Consider the following 15,051-nt stretch of genomic DNA (forward strand, 5'->3'; position numbering starts at 1 on the left):
AGCCATCTCATCCTCCTGCCCGTATCCCTCTCCCTACCCCTCCTTCACTTCCGGCCCGTCCCTCTTTCCCTGATACCCCTTTTTGGTCTTCCCGCACTACTCAATCGCCCTCATGCCAATTTCCGCTCAATTCCTGTTACCAAAGCACAGCCCCTATTTATAATACGCCAGGCCTTCCCCGGAAACCAACCTAATAGTCCAAGACGGCCCTTTAAGGAGATAATCGAGACATTAAACCACAGGATCTAATTGCCTACGGGCAGGAAGAATGTCGCTACGAATCTCGTCCAGTTGTAATTGCACTTAGAAGCAGAGCTCCTGTCGAGTCTACGCCATGTATTAACGCTATAAAGCAATGGGAAGACAAATCTTGGGACAGTCTTTGGGCATCTATTGAGCGCCCAAATCCACAACCTGCCGGTGAAGCTCGGGACAGTCACTGTAACGGTATTCCAGGGGAAGCTCCCTTATTCAAGCGACTTCAAAATGAGAAAGTAAACAAGAACAGTAAGTTAGTAATAGCCTATTTAGTATTAAAGCAGATATTAACGAAACGGCAGGTGGCGTAATCTTTATGGATAAATTATCGACCTCGTTTGTCCTTGTCGGATGTGTTAGTATAGAAATTAGCGTGGAATGTGTTGCTGGGCTACATAACGAGTTTTCTGTACTAGAAAAGCCATCTGATTTGGGCCACCTCAGCTTATCCGTAACGTAAGCGCTAACAATGGTGCAAAAACAAGGTCTCCCGTCTTTAGAGGCGCCTATTGTTCTGAGTCCAAACAATGGGACACTTGACGCTTCGAACGACAGCCTTTACACCGAACAGGAGCCCCTTGACCATGGGTCTCTAACATCTCTATGGTCATCGACGCAGGCCCGTCAGTTTTCTCCAAGTACCCGATCACGAAAGACGAGCAATAACATCAATCCCGATAACGTCTCCTCTAATCCAGCAGGAGCCTTCGCACTACCAGTTGGACCGCTTAGTCTTGACACCAACAGACAGGCTTTGTTAAACGACAAAACGCCAGACCTTTTAGAGGGACAATTTTCGATGCAGCAGATGGATATATCTGGATCATTGGGCTGCTCTATATCCGCATCGGCCGACTACAATGTTAGTTCCTCGGAGAGAACACAAGATCAGGTGACAGAGGTTTCAAACCTGGTGGAGAGTTCAGTTAACGAGTTCGGTCTGCCCATACAATCGGGAACAAAGCGGTCAAGCCAAGAAGACCTTGAACCAAGCGATAGTAGTAACAATGGGCAGCTCTCTCCAGCTGGTTGCGGTGATCCTGTTCATGAGGATCATGTGGAATCGCGAGCGCCAAAGAGACAAAAGACGAAGGCCGCGAACGACGTGTTACCACGTATGGCTTGCCACGAGGTGTAACCCAGCGCCATATTACTGCTAATTACCTTATCCGAGTAATCGCCTCAGGATTCGGCCAATGAAGGCGAGAGCCAGGACTCCGATAACATCCAGAGCCGCCCTTCGTCCTTTCGATATTCTTCCGCTAACCCGGAGACGGAGACGGGTGCCGAGTATCATGAGACCCCTTTCTCTGGCGTCATTAAACGCACCACCATTGGTCATAATATATACTACAGCTTGGAGTTTAAATCGAACGCCCTCTTAGACTGTTTCCCTTAATTTATGTCGCTTTTAGCATCAACATCGCCTGCCATAGCGCCAAATGCGATGGCAAATTCTAAGACATTATCTTCGAGAGAACGATATACGCCAGATAACGACAAGAAGATAATCCGCCTGAAGGATGAAGGGCTTACTTGGGAGGAGATCGCGGACCAATTTCCTGGAAGGTCCAGTACGGCCTTGCACGTCAGGTATTCCACCAAACTTCGGGGGAAACCCCCGGCCCGCCAAGGAAGAAGACGCAATGTAACCACCCGTGGCAGGAAGGACGTTGGTCAAGCGTCTCCAACACCTTTGGCTACTGAAAGTGAGAGTGATGGCGACGAAGAATGGCTACTAACTAAGATTACTAAGAGTAGGACAATGCACGACGGTAGTGTCCAGTATCGCGTTTACTGGGAGGATGGGGCTAAAACGTGGGAGCCCTACGACAACGTAAAGGATACGAGAGCGCTTGAGGAGTATAAGTCTTCTCCCGGCTCGGCTGCGCAGCGGAAGGGATAGATGGGAGAATGGTTTGTTCCGTAGCATAACGCACGAGACAAACAATAAAGCATGCAAGTACTTACTACCCGTTTTCTGCGGGATTTCTCGATAAAGCCACGAGGCTCCAGTCGTGGCCCCCGGATGAGCACGGACGGTATATAAGCCGGCCTCTCTAGTAATAGCATGTAAAGAGGCGGCAGTGGGCATAGCTTATCCATTATATTCTGTCGCGAGCTTAACTATGTAAGCAACTAGAGCTTGCGCTATCGTTTGTACGGAGAGCACCATAGCGTGATCACACAGTCCCGTGCACGACGTATGGTTCAGACTCGGGTTAGGTGTAGGTATCCCTTGTATGACCACTTTTAAATGGTCGTAGCAGCTTGAGGCGCTGTGCGGTTGGTAGGCGATAGCGTAGTCCACCTTTTTAAGCGGAGCAACGACCATGCGATATCTTGGTATCATAGTGGCTAAAGAGCAAGGTGCTACGGTTAGGTTACCAGGATAACACGATGCGGGCCTTAAGATGGCATTAAACGTATTACAAGTGTTTACACTGCTTGTTTTACTCGATCGGATAACGTACCCCACAAGCGAGTTTCCCATATAAGCGAGTTTCTCATTCCTTTACACCTCTTCCGATAAAGTATAAATCAATTCCACCATAACGCATTTAATATATTAAAATCAATCGGAATCCTCATCTCCAGATACTTCTACATCATTCTGACAGGTACGAGCATTATGCCCGGGCTCTCCGCAGATTCTACAGCGTTGTGAGCGCGTCCCAGACGTCCTCGTACAACCACTCCTCCGACGTGATTCGTCTTATAACTGTCCATCAACGTCCTTTTGAGACTGTAGGTCTTCTCCAGCTTATATACGAAGTGATCCTCCATCTTGTAGGCGTTTCTTTTTCGTACGGCGGCGTCGGCTAAGCATCTCATTCGCCTCTCGTAGTGCGCTTACCTCACCCTCTAAGAGAGCGAGCCGGTGCATAACCTGCGTTGTACCTTTCGCAATCTGGTCAAGTCCAGCTAAAATTGATGTCGGAGAGCTATTTTGATGCCGTACGATTCGATTTCTTACGTATTCGGTTTGGGATTGGGCTTCAATTGGGTTGTTTAGGGTCTTTGATTCCCAGGGTATAGGTAGGCCGGAAGAGGTCGCCGGAGGCGGAGGCGTACGTAGCTTCACATCCAACTGTGAAATAATATATTCCGGATCGTACGGTACAAGTCCTGCCCCTTAGAAACCTCCTTGGATATTTGAAACGGTAAAAGTCGCCTGGAACGCTTCTAAGAACGCTAGTAAGAAGTCCTCCTTTAAGATATGGGTAATATGCGCCCGCATAAGACCCTCGATTTCTTTCCCGTACGACCTTTTCAATACACGAAAACAGCCGATATTAAGAGGTTGGAGCTTATGCGATGAATGGGACGGCATACAGAGTGTAATAATCGAGTTCTCTTTATAGTAAAGCTCGAAGGCTGTCGAGTGGTGACTTTTATAGCCGTTAAGGACTAATAGGCGATAAATACCTTTCGTACGAGACTTCGTATGCTTATCGAAGTGTCGAATCTAGTCCTCGCCTCTCTCGTTCGTAGTCCAGCCGTTTTTAGTGACTGCGATTACCCAGTCCTTCGGCAATGGGCTGTTTTCGTACCAGGAAGAGAGGTGCGTTTTTCCGGCAAATATGATGTATGGAGGGATGGCGTAGCCGGACGATCCGACGCCCTGGATAACTGTAACCCATTCCCGGTTCCCTTGCTGTACTGCCCTAGGCTTTCCGCGTCGATCGGAGGTGGTTACGACCATTTCGGACGAGATTTGGCCCATAACAAACCCGGTCTCGTCGAAGTTATAAATATCCTCCTTTTGGATGCCGTACTTGTGAATTGTATTCTGTACAAGGGTAAACCACGCTCGATACGCGTCGGGATCTTCGCAAAGGACTCTCTGATAGTTGATTCTTCGATTAAAACGCGTCCGGAGGTTTGATTGTCGTCGTACGAAGTTCGAAGCCCAGTTAACGCCGACGCGTCCTCCGTCGCGTAAGCTGAGCAATCGATTCGCTATATCTTCTACACTACTGAGCCGAGGAGGAAACGATCGCGTATCTAGCTCAATAATATATCGAATAATTGATTCCTCTTCCGAATTGGAAAGCTTTCGAGAATTCGCAGAAGTTTCGTATCGTGGAGGCTTGCCGCGTCGTCGGTTAGTAAGGGTTCTTACTGGGACTTTATAGATTTGAGCTGCTTGTCGTGAGGATAATTTAGGATCATTCTGGAGCGCTTGGAGCGCTAGAATAAGGTCGCTTTCATTCTAAGTCTGTACCATATTCGAAAGTGAAGGAATTGAGAAAAAGAGCTGTATTCGAATAGAAAGTGGGAAAGTGGGAAACTCGCTTGTGGGGTACGTTACATTAAGTACTTTACCTGCGAAGGCCAGCTCGCAACACATATCCCAATTCCTAATTGCGGGGTAGCTAATTACCCAATTAGGACGAACCAACGTGGGGTCGTTCTAGATAATTTTGGTTCCAAATAACATGTACAGGAGTGACCGGTCGCTGCGCACCCGCCAAAAGAGCCTTGAGGAACTCAGCAGCACGTTACTTGCCACCACCGCGCGTGAGCGGGCGAGTGGACCGCTGTACAGCTATGAATGTACCTCTTCTGATGTGATCTTTTCATTGTTGATGGCACTGTATGGGGGTAAGGCATAGTCTGTATTGAGATGAGGAAGGAAGGAAGAAAGGGCTGCCCTGGCGGCTCTAACCAACCAACTAGAGAATGTGTTGGCACAGCTGGAACTAAAGCTGTCTGTGTTACTCCAAAAGGGGTGTCACGTGCCTGCGCGCACGAACTCCTCTTCTGTCTCATGAAGATGGGCATACGATACCCCTCGCAGCTAGCACTGTAGATAGAGATGAACAAGAACAACAGAATAAACCAATGCAGCACGGCTGAACCCCCAACCTGTACGTACGTACGAAAGCCCATTTAACAGAATGGCTTTTAATATTGGACCGAAATAAAGAAAGAATAATATCCTATTCTTTTAGGCGGAACTATTTTCTATTTTCATTCTTCTCTTTTAATGGTTCTTAAAGCTATGATATCTACGATAAAAATATCACGATCTATTCAAATGTCTTCGGCATTAATAAGGCCGCTGATGTGAGGGTACGTCACCAGAAGCAGTCGGGGAAATAATTGTATTGGTCAGCCTAGATCAACCACATTAAGGATGAGGAAGGAAGGAAAGAAAATCGGAAATGTTCAGCTGCCCAAAAGTCGCACCCTAATACAGTGGGAATGCGAGGCAGCTGTATTCATCAACACCCCATCAACCTCGCACGCTAATGACTACCAATCTAGACCTGCTTCACCGTGCCATCACTGCTGGCTGATTTACGTCAGCTCCATGTGAAATTAGTAGCTTCAAGATATCAAGGTGTCCTCGCCATGCGGCAAGGTGAAGTGCCGCTCTGCCCTCCATGTCTGCTCCATTCACATCAGCACCTATTTCAAGCTGCCTTTGGACTGCATCGACGTCCCCAGCCCATACATATGCTCGGAGCATTTCCTCGTTTGACGCTCCGGTCTCCAATAGTCGGTTGATCGTTCCTGTCATATCCCCATATCCCCCGAAAGGTATCGGAGGAGTTGAGCGCTCTCCAGCGCGACTGTTCTTTCCAGTGCGATTTTCATCTCTGGTGAATGTGTGCTGGAAAACAAGACTGGCTTGCTTTTCTCCCTTTTTCTTGGAATTTATCTCCAGTACATTGTCATTATCCTGAAAACGGACACTGAGATCGACGCCTCCATGTCTGACGACATTGTCCACCTCGTGAGACTGGCCATGCTTCTTTGCAAGCGATAGTAGCAGTTCAGGAGTCTTAAACTGTCCTTCGTTAAGACGGCGGACAAGTAGCACTGCCGTATTCTGTGCTGACTCTCGTAGATTTTCCGCCTCTGGACTTAGAGCCCAGTCCAACGTTTTCTCGGCCAACTGAATTAGGGGAAGGCGAAGCTCTGGTAATGTAAACTCTGGGAAAGAGTAAGTCGAATCGAGAATCTCCCCGAAGAGCAAGAAGCATGCGGTGTCTTGGAAGACCTGGGTGTCGCTCTTGTTATAGCAAGGATAAAAACGTTCTGAGATGTATGCATCTTCTGATATGCCGAGTAAGGCGTATACCTGGTCTCTTGGAAGCCGAGCTTGACTTTCTGAGAATTTACCCAGAAGAAAATGGAGATAGCGTTTCTCCGACCACCAGGTGTGCTTCCGGGCTTGTGGCATAATGTCAAGGACTGATTGAACGTGTTGGCTGACTTCCAGTCCCATAATAGAAGGCATCATAGCAAAAGCTCGTGCCGGGCAAGAGCACCAGTCGCACATAACTGTAGCCACCTTTGCCTTGGCGACTTCCTGGAGAATCCAGACTCTGTTAAACCATGGTCTTTGAAGAAGTTGCGCGAGGGCCCGGGTCTGTTTTGCGCGGGCTACCTCTCCGATCATTTCGAGCCGCTTGACCAAAAGTAGACGAAATAAGCTGATGCGGCTCTCATTACTGCCAACACCTGGGGCTTTAGTTACTAGTCCGTCAATCTCATTGACGGACTCGAAAAGGTCGGAAATGTCAGTGACCCCGGAACCCAGCCAAATAAGAACCTCTTCGGCCTCACTGTAAATGTCTCCCATATGCTTGACTTGATGGCTCCTCTCCTCGTTGTTACCTTGGTCAATACAGATGGCATCCACCCATAGAAGAACCTTTTTATCGAGCTGTCGTATTTCTAATAGAGCCGAATATAAGTTCCTTGTTACCCGTAACTCATGTCTGTCTACCAGGATATGTGGTGCTTCAACAGGCGACACTGTACTGTACTCGAGATCCCCCCAGGTGTATGACAAAGCCTTGTACGTGAGTCCATGCAGAGGTGATTCGATGAGCTGACAAGTAATTTCATCGGACCGACAACCTTCATTGATCAGCAAGAGCCGAATATAGCGTTCAGCACGACCAAGCGGTGAGTAGAGGTTCCTAGTCATTATAAGGGTATGCGGGTGAATGACTGCAAAAAAGATTAGGCCGGAACAAATTTAGGGGTCGATGGAAAGTTTCAACGTATATAATAGACATGGCAAGTCTCACATGGCAAAGTTGCTGCCCACCCAAAGCCTTGCGATATGCCGAAGCAGATGGCGGTGCCTCAGATACAGGGCAAGGCATACCTGCATAAAGATGTAACAATAAAACACCTTCTTTTATCGAAGGGGCCAATGTGAGTTAGAGATCACACAGCCTTGTTGGGGTATGGAATTGAAGGGAAGACTTTGTTTACAGTTCCATCAGAGAAAGAAAAGGCATTTTGTAGAACACATGCCGACTATACCACTGTTGCCAGGGTCAGCCTCCATAGCTACCTTTATCTATCACTGTTTGCCCTTGGGCAAATAGGTGGTTCGTCCCAGTTGGTGCAGTGGTATGATAGCAACCACTGAATCATCTCTTAATAATGTGGCAGTGATAGCTCGTGGGCGGCCGTAGCAACCCACGAGCCCGCTCACACGCTCCAGCAGGGCTTAGACCAAGGAAGGTAGCAGCCGGTAGGTGGCAGCAATCTGCAGGTAGCAGCAGGCAACGGTGGAAGGATGTAATCGGGACAGTGGGAAAAGGGGTATATATACCGTACAATAAGAGAGGGGTGGGCGGGGTAGCTATATTCCCTTTCAAAGCTATCCGAAAGAGGCAATTGTTTCGGCGCCCAAAATAACCTTTCGTTCCTCAAGGCATATCCTTGACGCTGATGTTGTATGATTGGTACAAACACCTTTTCATGAAGCAATAAGGCAGAAAAATAGACAGCAGACTATACTGTATTTAAAGCAGGTTATATATATTCATCCTATTACGAAGTACTTATCTTCCCAGATCTTTAAAGCTATTATTGCTCAGATGCGACATTTATCGAAGGCCCAGCACCCCAAATCCTAGTTCATGCTACGCCTGGAAACCAAAGGTATTACAATGTTGGCAGTAAGAGAACCACCAATTGGACCAAATTGCTAGCACCAGCGATCGATTTAAGGGCAATTAATGCTAAGGTTCACCCCTTATCCCGAAGGACTGGCGACATCACATCGGAGGAGCGCCAGGGCTCGTTAAACCAATATAATCGCCTCTAGCAATGCGAAAGGAGGACTATCCGCCGTTCCCACGAAGCCTGCCTCTGCTACCCTAACGCTGAGATCTAGTCAAGTAGTGCTGCAGCAAGTCCAAACTTAAGACACTTATTGTTGGGAGATCACATGTATCCATTCATGATCTATGGTGTTGTTGATGATGACGGTGATGGTGGGAAGCACCCTAACTAACATGCTGAACAAGGCCTGTGTGGGGTCAAGCCACCCCACTAGCTATATGTGCTATGGAATACCTCCAACACTTATGAAAGGCCTGGTACTGCACTCCGGGCATGTTAAAGCCCTAAGCTGTAGTTTATCTCATCGCGTGCTAAAGCTACTGTTATCCCATACCAATAGAGAAATTTCCCGAAGAGGCAATCTTCGGTGAGTAAGATCAATTGGCGAGAAATGAGTTCCCAAGCCAAGTCATTTACAGTGGCCCATCGATGAAAACGACATAGGTGACTGCACACATACACTTTTGTTGCATCGACTCCAGACTGTGACCAAATTCGGCTTGAAGGTTTCCAATGCGTAAATTTCCAAAGCCAGCTTTCGGATTCAGCTTGCCAGTTGTAGCAGGTGTGCTGGCCGCCTCACAGTTACCCTGACAAGGTTAAAGAGGAATTGGGAACACGACGCTAGGAGTAATCGAAGAAGCCCAGCAAATTCGAAAAGGAGTCGCCTGCCATGTATCCAAGGTTTGTCTTATCGCAAGCCCACGAAGCGTAGTCTCACCGAGACGATCACCATCTCTTAGGGTTTGGGAAGGACGCTTGCCCACAAGCCTACACAAACATGACTTATGTTACCCTGTCCTGAATGTTCATGGCCCTTGTTAAAAGAATAGCGGATAGGGCGAATACGCGAATAGCTTTGAAAGGTGTCACAGCCGAATAATCCCTGGATATATATGTGTGAGTTACCTAAAACAGTAGCCGAGAGCCAGTAGCAGGCAAGCCTTCCTGGCGGGTTAAGGAACCTCTAAGAACACCGCTTACTTCGCCTTCTTCTCTCTGATTATTATACGATAAATTAGAAGACTTATATAAGGCTAAACCACTTCGCTGACAATGGATTTGCCGGGTAAGTTAAATTTCGCCAGCATCGATCTAGTTTCGAGGCCATGAGAGATTTGGAATCGTTTTTATTTAATAATCTTTTTTTCGTTAATTTATAATATACGACAGTATTTTAATGAAAACTGTTGGAACAGCAGGAACTGAGGTTTTCCATATTACTCCAAAAGGGGTGTCACGTGCCTGCGCTCACGAACCCCTTTTCTGTTTCAACAAGAGGGGCATACGATACCCCTCACAGCTAGCACTGGAGATAGACATGAACAACAGACCACAGCAATACAGCACCTATTTAACCCACTTGTACGTACGTACGAAAGCCCATTCAACAAAAACGTTATTTTATTAATATTATTCCACATGGCAGCGTACTTTAGCCAGTGGTTAGTCATTAGGTAAGATTTGTGATTACGGCAACAAAGTCCGAGAACACCTCAGAACATACTCTGGTATTATAATTAAAAGAATCTAATAAAATTTAATAGGTTGTTTATATAATTATAAAAGCGGATAAATAAAACTAACTACGCCCGATAAATAAACCCCTATTTATAAAACCTTGGTTTAAACAGGTTATTATATAATAACCACCACGATAAATAAGTAGAAAAAGCTCTATATAAGCTAACGTATTTTAAAAATATACCTGTAAAGGTTAAGGGGTTCGAGAGTGGCTTTCATAACGAGTTATCGTGCTATAGTCGATAGTAAGAGTGTGAACGATCTTAATAGAAGGGGTATTAAAGCTTGGATAGTACCACCGTAGTCGAGGATGCAGTTTGGTAGTGGCAGCGCAGGACCTACGTTGTTAGATCTGCGTCGTAAAGGTGCTTAAGGGATGGTGTTATGGAGGGCGAGGTGGCATAGAGTAATAGAGGAACCGCTAGACCTAAAAATCCCCTTTGTAATAGGCATTTCAGGAGGGGTGTATAAGAAAATAAACTTCTTAGCGCGATCTTCTCATATAGCACGAGAAACGCTGTTAATACTCGGATGCTTGAGGTTCCAGAGCGATAGGGGCTTACTGTTAAGCTTTTCTATAGTATGATAGATAATGCCTATCTTCTTATGGTTTTATAATTAGTAATTAATATTGCGTACACGGGGTAAGGGGTTACGTACGATTACTCTTAGGATTCTGGCCCGGCTCTTAGGTTTGCCGTTCTTTTTCCTGGGCTAAAACGGATAGGTTTGCAACACTAGGATCAGATCTGTCCCTCGGAAAATGATACGCTTCTTCTCTATACAGCCTTGCACTACCTTCTTCAAGGCGGCCTTGGCCTTATTAACGGCGCGTCTGGCCTTAAAGATCGCTCTTGCGTTCTCCTTGGCTATGGTGACTGGGCAAGAATTACGAAACGGGAACACCTGGGTAAGGACCAAGTGATAATAACCTGGATAGGGACGCTTAACTATAGTCAGATAAGCGTGACCGGATAAGAAAAGAGTAATAGTAACTTAATATAAGGAGGAAAAGAGAAGGGCGAGAGCGAGTAAAAGAGAAGAAAGTAGGAAAACGTTAAAAAGGAGGGGAATAGGAGGGTTTAAATATAAAAGGAACAAAATAAAGGATATAAGAAAAGGAAATAGTAGAAGAAGGCTTCGGAAGGGAAAAGTAAATAGAAAGGGGTAGATTAGATATGAAGGACTCGATTGCTTTATCCCCTGTTATACATACGCCCGCCGCCTCGCGCTTCGCTATAACTAAATTACTTAACGATATCAATAGAAATTGGTATATTACCTATTATATCAAGTTAATACGAATTAAAAGGAGTGTTTATATAAAGTGCGCCTATAAATAGTCGATACGAGTATAAACACTAGCGAAGCGTGAAGAGACGAGCTATATAGTATATAGCAGTTAATTAAACTAGGGATAAACAGTATAATATCTATAAGTGACTCGTATAGTACAGGTGAAGTGTGTGCAATTTACTTTGCTTACCCCTATAAGTGAGGCTACTCCTCGCCCCTGGAATGAGAAGGGCGGTTGTAGATGCGGACGTGCTCATGGATCAGGGCTTCGAGAAAGTGCTGCGCAAAGGACGGAAACTTCTTGTGCGCTAACTCGAACGCGTCTTCGTCAAGATCGAACCCGTCGTCACGGAGGCCCAAACTAGTAATGTAAAGCCATGCGCCCCAGATAAGATAGCAGTGGTAGTCCTTCTGCGCCCACCCCAGCGGCGCCGGACAGGGTTCCGCCAAGTACCCATCCACTCTTGGCTACAGTGACCTCCTAGCCGCTGCTGTCCCCAGATGGCCTAGTCGGGCATCCATCCCTTGGAGGCGCTGACTGTTCTGTTCGACAGCGCCTTGCAGGTGCTGAAGGAGTTCGGGCTTGACGCAGCTCGCGCTCGAAGTCTGCGACGAGCTGCGCTCGCCGGTCCGCTCTCCACTTCTCTAGGAGACGCTAACGAGCGATCGACTGCTGCCGACCTTCTGGTGCACAAACCGTGAGTTACTCGCGGTAGCTACCCAATTTGTTCTCCAATTGCACCACTCGCGTCTCATTCGACGACTACACCTTGGTCAGCGCCGCATGGATCTTTGTGATCTTGGTGCTCAGGCTAGTCTCGAGCGCTATCGATTGAAGCTGATGGCGTTCTCCAAATCCGAACGGATGGTATCAATCTTGGCCTACACGCTCGTCTGCACGAAAAACACTCGACCTGCGTTTCGTCACGCAGCTCGGCTCGCAGCACCGCCTCCAGCTGGTCCATGTGTGTATTCAGTTCCAACCACACCTCGCCCCTCAGCTGGTCCACGCGGTTGCTCAGCTCACCAAGGACTTCTTCTCGGCATATGCCGAGCTTTGCCAACTTCGCATTACGCGTGTCGGGGCTGTTATCGCGATTGGCTTTACGCCGATGCGTGGGCTCGCGAGCGTTTAGATCCAAGCCCAGCATGCACGGCATCAAAGGGGACCGCAGCGTCTCGGACGTTTACTTGACCGGCTCCTTTACTACCGACCTGGCTGGCGACTGCACCAGTCATGCGGACAACCCTTTCCGCGGCGACAGTCTCCCGAGAGAAAGCTGCATGGGCGGAATCAGGGGACTGGTTGTAGCATGCTGCCGAAGAGAGGCCGCCTTGTCTCACTCCAGCAGTAGGGGGGTACTCGCGACCGCCACGTGTGCCATTGCCGAGAATAGGTGCTCGACGACATGGCTCGGCTCCGCCACCCGGTTCTGGCAAAAACGTGCGTGCGCCAATTGGTGAGAAGGTCGTTCATCTTGTAAACGGGTAGAAGTAGCGGCCGCAGCTGCTAATCGGTCAGATTTAAGCACTTGATGGTATCGTTCTGTAGTAGCTGTATTAACACGTAGACAGGTATGGGTTTACCGAGTTTGGCCATTACCTCTTTACCTGTTGCGGATGTATTGCGTCCAGAATTGGTCGAGGTGAAGTACGTTTCCCGCCTGCTTTGAACCCGTTTAGTCCTAGGACAGCTTAGTAAAGTGCTAAGGGTGGCGTGTTTTAAGCTCTGTCGTTAGAATTCTTATGCGATTATCCTTAATGCCGTTAAGCAGCTCGGAATTAATTGCCGGCAGCGTGGGCCAACACATCCTCGATTAGCTGGACGTTACAATTGTCCATATCCAGCAGCAAGTACGCCTTGTTATAAGGAGTCTAGGAAGTAACGGTCGCGTAGTACCGCTGCATACTCAGGAGAAAGAGGGACCGAAAAAGGGGCTGGTCTTACTCGTGCGCGGCGGTTTGCACCCGGCCTACCCACGAACTATACCATCATGACAATACGGCGCACTGGTCATCCTTCGAGAGCTGCTGGTCTAACCACAGCGGGCATTGGTCGGGCGCCAGTCTGGGCATCGCCGGGTATGGAATCTTGGACACGGCGTCCACCTCCAGGGGCTCGCCGGGATAATGCGCCGACGATGGAGCGGTGTCGTCGGCATGCCCGTCCAAGTCATGTTCCTCATCCAAGACGATAAGCCAGCGTCGGCATAAGGCTTCAGCTGCAGTGCCTCTTTCGTCCATGGTTGCGCAAACGGGCACATGTCCTTGCGGCACTTCTCGAAGTCCTCGCCAAGGAGTCTTCGATATTCGGCGAAGAAGATGGCGTCCGACGTCCACCGCTCCTCGGCCTAGAAGACCTAGAGTAGGTCCTTCGCCGTCAAACCATACCAGAACCCCTTCTGCCTCACGTGGAGCGCTTCGCGCGACTGGTCCATCCACCTGACGCCCAGTTTCTCGACGCATTCCTTGTATTTCGAGTCGGGATAGCCGAGACCGAGCATGGCCATCATTATTAATGTCAAATCGCTCTGATGCGAATCTGCCGAGCTGGTCAGATGCCCACACCCTTATGAGCGATCCGCAAATTGTGAAGCCTAAGACAAACCGGCGAGTGTCTTAGGCCGTAAGAACTTTTCTCGCATATTTTCCATAATTAAGCCATGCGTTTAATAGTTTATCTACTGCCGGGTTGTTTTTAAGTTTTCCAGGAACTAATATCTAGGACTAACGACACGTCGAGTATTGCGTCGCATTTGGGTCGCTTATAAAACCGACGTCTAACTTACGCTTAGCTAGACCTATCCATTATTTAGTTCGGTTTAGTTAAGTTCTTCGCTATCTTCGTTTAGTCGGACGGTATCCCTCTGCTAACTCCGACGGCCCGTTACTTATTCTTATAAACCAGTATAATACGTCTTTTTAATTAGCGTCTTTTGTTATCCTTTGTAGAAGGGCGGGGTTTTACCGTCCTTACATTTTTGAAAGGTTGACTCGGAGACTGTATCCAAGTCTGCGATACCTCCGAAGAATACAGTTCGCAGGTCCCGGAGCCCTACATACAGGGGCCAAGCTCTTCTTTCAACACACCATCGACGTATTTCTAATGTTCCGAGAAGTTCCCGAAGCTGCTTGTATTTCGGAGCCACGGGGTCTGTTGGAGAGAAGGGGCTATCGTTCGAGGGGGTAGAGTTGCTTTCGCGATAATGTGATAAACCTGGTCCCATATCTCCTTGTTTGGCTTCGCGGCGATAACAGACTCTAGGAGTGGCTGTACACGGTCGGGCTCGAAGTTGGAACCGTCGGAAGCGATCGTAGAAACAAACTTTGGTAGACTATAGGGGCCTTGCCTCCTCTTTCGACGGGAGGTAAACGAGACGCTCGGAGGTGTTATAGCGATAGAAAAAGATCGATAGATAGCTCTTGAAGATCTATACGATAGTTAGCAAGAGCAGGCGGCGGACGTATTAATTAGGTCTTGCTATTGTCTTGGTTAAGCTGAGTCAACTAGTACGGCGAGCAAGTGATGTTTTTGCTTTCACGGAGAAGGCCGGACTAGGCCCGAAAGACGTCCAGTCCATTTCCGATAAGATGCTCGACGACAGCTGCCGTCGTGGTTTATATCCTTAGTGGTAAGCCAATGTTGGCTGTTATGCTTCCTTCTAAATTAGCAGGTATCTCTAACCAGCACGAAGGCGCGCATTATGATTTCGACGCGTCCGTGCTCGTAACATTAAAAAATCGCCAAAAGTACCTCGGCGTTAAAGCACGTTAGCCTAGGCATGCTCCGTACGCGTCGCGATATAAATTGTCGCGTATCAACACGCGGCCTAGGGGTATTCAGCAGGTACGGAACAAGTCGAGAGCTAT

The 15,051-nt window shown here is 47.9% G+C and overlaps 3 protein-coding genes across 3 annotated transcripts; 1 reads left to right on the forward strand and 2 right to left on the reverse strand.

The window, feature by feature from the left end:
* Nucleotides 1-727: 727 nt before the first annotated feature.
* PG994_004201 (uncharacterized protein) lies at nucleotides 728-2,164 on the forward strand (the record flags this gene model as incomplete). Its single annotated transcript, XM_066855610.1, has 3 exons — nucleotides 728-1,390; nucleotides 1,445-1,595; nucleotides 1,674-2,164. 3 exons carry the CDS (start codon nucleotides 728-730, stop codon nucleotides 2,162-2,164), a joined length of 1,305 nt encoding a protein of 434 aa, XP_066717777.1.
* A 3,375-nt stretch (nucleotides 2,165-5,539) lies between these two features.
* PG994_004202 (Heterokaryon incompatibility protein 6- OR allele) lies at nucleotides 5,540-7,207 on the reverse strand (the record flags this gene model as incomplete). The annotated part of the gene is made up of 1 exon (XM_066855611.1): nucleotides 5,540-7,207. The coding sequence occupies one exon, from the start codon at nucleotides 7,205-7,207 to the stop codon at nucleotides 5,540-5,542; it is 1,668 nt and encodes a 555-aa protein (XP_066717778.1).
* A 5,078-nt stretch (nucleotides 7,208-12,285) lies between these two features.
* PG994_004203 (uncharacterized protein) lies at nucleotides 12,286-13,826 on the reverse strand (the record flags this gene model as incomplete). Its single annotated transcript, XM_066855612.1, has 5 exons — nucleotides 12,286-12,614; nucleotides 12,793-12,866; nucleotides 13,291-13,532; nucleotides 13,593-13,723; nucleotides 13,790-13,826. The coding sequence occupies 5 exons, from the start codon at nucleotides 13,824-13,826 to the stop codon at nucleotides 12,286-12,288; spliced, it is 813 nt and encodes a 270-aa protein (XP_066717779.1).
* Between the last annotated feature and the right edge of the window lie 1,225 nt (nucleotides 13,827-15,051).

Source organism: Apiospora phragmitis (genome assembly GCF_038363925.1).
Source record: "Apiospora phragmitis strain CBS 135458 chromosome Unknown utg000005l:1.0-4161743.0:1.0-4166827.0, whole genome shotgun sequence".
NCBI lineage: Eukaryota > Fungi > Ascomycota > Sordariomycetes > Amphisphaeriales > Apiosporaceae > Apiospora > Apiospora phragmitis.